Raw genomic sequence first — 6,224 nt, forward strand, 5'->3', positions numbered from 1 at the left:
CATAACCCCTCTTATTATAAAAGGATGTGCCGGAGATGACAGCTTGGCGCGTGGCGCCCCCGCTATAGAAGAATGCCCCTGATCAGACCATCAACCTGGCTGGCTGGCGGCATCCCATAATGATCCTGAATCATCCGCTGCAGCAGGCAGAAAGAGCACTAAATCACATTCATACTCACCACAACGATTTCCTGGGAGGAAGATGATGTTCTTTGTTGTAGGAGGTCACCCCCAGAGCCAGCTGCATTACAGTAATATATTTCTGGTAATTCACCATGGTATTGTCCACCGCTACTATGAATCCAACCCAAAGAAAAGCACAGGTAATCATATAGTAGTAGTAGTAGTTTATTCCCTGGCAGCGTCTGCCTTTACTGCGTCTTCCTTGTTCAGCATCATCTCAACGCCATTTCCAGTAGCGGTGAAGGACTGACAGGGGAAACACTTCCCGAGGAACTGAGAGAAAGGTGCCATACCGCGACTAAGAGCCATGTCTAGAATGACAGTAACCAAGACGACTCTCATCTTATCCTATTACCACTCCGAATAGATCGCCCAATCCATTCGAATTTTTTATATATTTTTTTTAAAGTCAGGATTTAAACATTTTAAATTCTCCTTTTCCTTTTTACCTTTCTCACTTTGCTGTAAAACAGTCTGTGAACAACGGTCAGTGCTGCGGCGTTGGTTCAAGCGTCTGATCGATCGTGAGGTAGTGGGGAGTGTGTAGTCAGAGGCACAGGGAGAGCGAGTGGGAGAGAGGGAGGGAATGAGGGAGGTGGGTGGGTTTGAGGATGTTCTCTTGTCGCATATACTTATGGGGTCAAACATCGGAGATACTTTAAACCTTTCCTTTTCATAAAGCTAAAACATCTCTCATTGAATTCTTCCCTCGTCATGGATTTTATGACTTTCCATGTAAGTAGTAGTCTTAACAAGATTACAATTTCGTGGGATTTGCAATCATTTGTGGTGACATAGGCAAACCAGTCAAAGGAAGCCTACTTGTCAGTGCAGCACCTGCACTAAGCCAACCTGCACTAAGCCAACCTGCACTAAGCCAACCTGCACTAAGCCAACCTACACTAAGCCAACCTGTACTAAGCCAACCTGTACTAAGCCAACCTGTACTAAGCCAACCTGTACTAAGCCAACCTGCACTAAGCCAACCTACACTAAGCCAACCTGCACTAAACCAACCTGTACTAAGCCAACCTGCACTAAGCCAACCTGCACTAAGCCAACCTGCACTAAGCCAACCTGCACTAAGCTAATGGAGAGCTGCCAATGGCTTCCAGCCCATCTTAACATCTATCTTCTCTTGGTCCCTCCAAAGCCTGTTCAGCACCACTGAAAGTGAACAGCGACACGATCGGTATTCCGGGTCTGTTTCAGCACCACTGAAAGTGAACAGCGACACGATCGGTATTCCGGGTCTGTTTCAGCACCACTGGACAGAGGACAGCGACACAATCGGTATTCCGGGCCTGTTTCAGCACCACTGAAAGTGAACAGCGACACAATCGGTATTCCGGGTCTGTTTCAGCACCACTGAAAGTGAACAGCGACACGATCGGTATTCCGGGTCTGTTTCAGCACCACTGGACAGAGGACAGCGACACAATCGGTATTCCGGGTCTGTTTCAGCACCACTGAAAGTGAACAGCGACACAATCGGTATTCCGGGTCTGTTTCAGCACCACTGGACAGAGGACAGCGACCATCTCAGGTGGAGGCAGCTAGATGACTTGCCACTGGGAGAGTCCCTATGGATAGACCCATGACTATGTATTTACTTATTTAAATATATGGCTTTGGGAAGAACTAACAAGTGGTTTTTGTTTTCTTCTACTGCTTTACGTAAAGGCTCAGCTTTCACAGCAGGAGCGAAACTTTCACTGGGGACAATGAAATAACACACATGGAATCGTGTAGTGATGAAAAAAGTGTTAAACAAATCAAAATATAGTTTAGATTTTAGAGTCTTCAAAGTGGCCACCTTTTGCCTTGATGACAGCTTTTGCACACTATTGACATTCTCTCAACCAGCTTCACCTGGAATGCTTTTCCAACAGTCTTGAAGGAATAACCCACATATGCTGAGCACTTGTTGGCTGCTTTTCCTTCACTCTGCGGTCCAACTCATCCCAAACCATCTCAATTGGGTGGAGGTCGGGTGATTGTGGAGGCCAGGTCATCTGATGCAGCGCTCCATCACTCTCCTTCTTAGTCAAATTGCCCTTACACAAAGCACCACCACACCTCCTCCATGATTCACGGTGGGAACCACACATGCGGAGATCATCCGTTCAGCTACTCTGCGTCTCACAAAGACACGGTGGTTGGAACCAAACATCTCAAATTTGAACTCATCAGACCAAAGGACAGATTTCCACCATCTAATGTCCATTGCTTGTGTTTCTTGGCTCAAGCAAGTCTCTTATTATTATTGGTGTCCTTTAGTAGTGGTTTCTTTGCAGCAATTTGACCATGAAGGCCTGATTCACACAGTCCCCTCTGAACAGTTGATGTTTATTTATTTGGGCTGCAATCTGAGGCTGGTAACTCTAATGAACTTATCCTCTGCAGCAGAGGTAACTCTGGGTCTTCCTTTCCTGTGGCAGTCCTCATGAGACCCAGTTTCATCATAACGCTTGATGGTTTTTGTGACTGCACTTAAAGAAACTTTCAAAGTTCTTCAACTTTCCGGATTGACTTACCTTCATGTCTTAATTAATGATGGACTGTCATTTCTCTTTGCATTCCAGGTGACTACCTCACAAAGCTGTATGAGAGAATACCAAAAGTGTGCAAAGTTGTCATCAAGACAAAGAGTGGCTACTTGGAAGAATCTCAAATATAAAATACATTTTGATTTGTTTAACACTTTTTTGGTTACTACATGATTCCATATGTGTTATTTCATAGTTTTGATGTCTTCGCTATTATTCTACAATGTAGAAAATAGTAAAAATAAAGAAAAACCCTAGAATGAGTAGATGTGTCCAAACTTTTGACTGGTACTGTATATTATGTCCATTAGACTATGGAGTAGCTACAGAGCATTAGACTATGGAGTAGCTACAGAGCATTAGACTATGGAGTAGCTACAGAGCATTAGACTATGGAGTAGCTACAGAGCATTAGACTATGGAGTAGCTACAGAGCATTAGACTATGGAGTAGCTACAGAGCATTAGACTATGGAGTAGCTACACAGCATTAGACTTTGGAGTAGCTACAGAGCATTAGACTATGGAGTAGCTACAGAGCATTAGACTATGGAGTAGCTACAGAGCATTAGACTATGGAGTAGCTACAGAGCATTAGACTATGGAGTAGCTACAGAGCATTAGACTATGGAGTAGCTACAGAGCATTAGACTATGGAGTAGCTACAGAACATTAGACTATGGAGTAGCTACAGAGCATTGGGCTAATTTGGGAATTAGTCAAACATTGTTATTCAAGGATCTGGATCTTATTACCTTTTAAATAGTTGGTTAAGGACACAGAAAAACTGTGCTCTCTCTTAAATGTAGATAAACAGTTATTTATCTCAGACCTGGCAAGCCATCTCAAGTTAAATCATCCCTGTCAAAGGTTCCAAGCCCTTTATAGAGATTCCATTTCTATCAGTGTCACTCTATTGTGAGGTGAACCAAGAATGAAGTGGCATTTGAAGGACATCGCATCTTTATAAACTCAGCAGCCCTCAACAATATAATGACACACATGGCTTAAAGATTTGTTTAGCAATTTGTTAACAAATTTTCCAGAAATTTCAATATTGTCCTAATATGTTCTTCTTCTCCTTCCTCTTCTAGTTCTTCTTCTCCTCCTTCGTCTTCTTCTTCCCCTTTCCTCTTCATCTCCTTCTTCTTCTTCTTCTTCTTCTCCTTCGTCTTCCCCGTCATCTTCTCCTTCTTCTTCTCCTCCTTCGTCTTCTTCTTCCCCTTTCTTCTTCATCTCCTTCTTCTTCTTCTCCTTCGTCTTCTTCTTCGTCTTCTTTTCCTTCGTCTTCTTCTTCATCCAGGTCACCAGTGGCACCAGGACCTCAAGCCTCCAGGACATTTAAGGAAGCTGAACACACAGCAGCCACTGATTGATTCACAAATGGCACCCTATCCCCTATATAGTGCACTACTTTAGACCAGAGCCCTATAGAACCCTATTCCCTATATAGTGCACTACTTTAGACCAGAGTCCTATAGAACCCTATTCCCTATATAGAGCACTACTTTAGACCAGAGCCCTATAAAACCCTATTCCCTATATAGTGCACTACTTTAGACCAGAGGTCATTCAACAGAAACTACATGGAGCAACAGTGTTGCCTACATCTTTCCAGCTTTCACCGATCTGATGAACATGGGGAGTGAACAAGGGCATAGGGGAGGGGACATCTTCTTGGAATGAAATGCAGCCAGTTGGCTCCCTACACTAGTGATGTCATTTCTTCCTACTGTACAGTACCAGACGCGTCACAGACGCGTCACTCCAGGCAACACCATCTAATGCTAATGCTAATGTGATAATAGGAATTAATATTTCTCTGCTCCGAAAGAAAAACACTCATAATATGCACTGACGTTCCAAGTAATTTGGCTGTCGGCCCTGGTCTAAAGTAGTGCACTATATAGGGAATAGGGTTCTATAGGGCTCTGGTCTAAAGTAGTGCACTATATAGGGAATAGGGTTCTATAGGGCTCTGGTCTAAAGTAGTGCACTATATATAGGGAATAGGGTTCTATAGGGCTCTGGTCTAAAGTAGTGCACTATATAGGGAATAGGGTTCTATAGGGTTCTGGTCTAAAGTAGTGCACTATATATAGGGAATAGGGTTCTATAGGGCTCTGGTCTAAAGTAGTGCACTATATAGGGAATAGGGTTCTGTAGGGCTCTGGTCTAAAGTAGTGCACTATATAGGGAATAGGGTTCTATAGGGCTCTGGTCTAAAGTAGTGCACTATATAGGGAATAGGGTTCTATAGGGCTCTGGTCTAAAGTAGTGCACTATATATAGGGAATAGGGTTCTATAGGGCTCTAGTCTAAAGTAGTGTACTATATAGGGAATAGGGTTCTATAGGGCTCTGGTCTAAAGTAGTGCACTATATAGGGAATAGGGTTCTATAGGGCTCTGGTCTAAAGTAGTGCACTATATATAGGGAATAGGGTTCTATAGGGCTCTAGTCTAAAGTAGTGTACTATATAGGGAATAGGGTTCTATAGGACTCTAGTCTAAAGTAGTGCACTATATATAGGGAATAGGGTTCTATAGGGCTCTGGTCTAAAATAGTGCACTATATAGGGAATAGGGTTCTATAGGGCTCTGGTCTAAAGTAGTGCACTATACATAGGGAATAGGGTTCTATAGGGCTCTGGTCTAAAGTAGTGCACTATATAGGGAATAGGGTTCTATAGGGCTCTGGTCTAAAGTAGTGCACTATACATAGGGAATAGGGTTCTATAGGGCTCTGGTCTAAAGTAGTGCACTATATAGGGAATAGGGTTCTATAGGGCTCTGGTCTAAAGTAGTGCACTATATATAGGGAATAGGGTTCTATAGGGCTCTGGTCTAAAGTAGTGCACTATATAGGGAATAGGGTTCTATAGGGTTCTGGTCTAAAGTAGTGCACTATATATAGGGAATAGGGTTCTATAGGGCTCTGGTCTAAAGTAGTGCACTATATAGGGAATAGGGTTCTGTAGGGCTCTGGTCTAAAGTAGTGCACTATATAGGGAATAGGGTTCTATAGGGCTCTGGTCTAAAGTAGTGCACTATATAGGGAATAGGGTTCTATAGGGTTCTGGTCTAAAGTAGTGCACTATATATAGGGAATAGGGTTCTATAGGGCTCTGGTCTAAAGTAGTGCACTATATAGGGAATAGGGTTCTGTAGGGCTCTGGTCTAAAGTAGTGCACTATATAGGGAATAGGGTTCTATAGGGCTCTGGTCTAAAGTAGTGCACTATATAGGGAATAGGGTTCTATAGGGCTCTGGTCTAAAGTAGTGCACTATATATAGGGAATAGGGTTCTATAGGGCTCTAGTCTAAAGTAGTGTACTATATAGGGAATAGGGTTCTATAGGGCTCTGGTCTAAAGTAGTGCACTATATAGGGAATAGGGTTCTATAGGGCTCTGGTCTAAAGTAGTGCACTATATATAGGGAATAGGGTTCTATAGGGCTCTAGTCTAAAGTAGTGTACTATATAGGGAATAGG

The 6,224-nt window shown here is 43.1% G+C and overlaps 1 protein-coding gene across 7 annotated transcripts in view; it reads right to left on the reverse strand.

The window, feature by feature from the left end:
* The window catches only part of tjp1b (tight junction protein 1b), a 281,606-nt gene extending 280,891 nt beyond the window's left edge, over positions 1-715 (reverse strand). For 5 of the 7 annotated variants that reach the window (XM_036960733.1, XM_036960722.1, XM_036960745.1 and 2 more), the window contains exon 1: positions 180-715. In XM_036960733.1, coding sequence (XP_036816628.1) covers positions 180-331 — 152 coding nt within the window. In that variant the 5' untranslated portion in view covers positions 332-715. The remainder of the gene's footprint in view (positions 1-179) is intronic. The other 2 variants (XM_036960728.1, XM_036960752.1) reach the window with 1 other exon arrangement.
* Positions 716-6,224: the final 5,509 nt, after the last annotated feature.

Source organism: Oncorhynchus mykiss, chromosome 2, assembly GCF_013265735.2.
Source record: "Oncorhynchus mykiss isolate Arlee chromosome 2, USDA_OmykA_1.1, whole genome shotgun sequence".
In the NCBI taxonomy this organism is placed as follows: domain Eukaryota; kingdom Metazoa; phylum Chordata; class Actinopteri; order Salmoniformes; family Salmonidae; genus Oncorhynchus; species Oncorhynchus mykiss.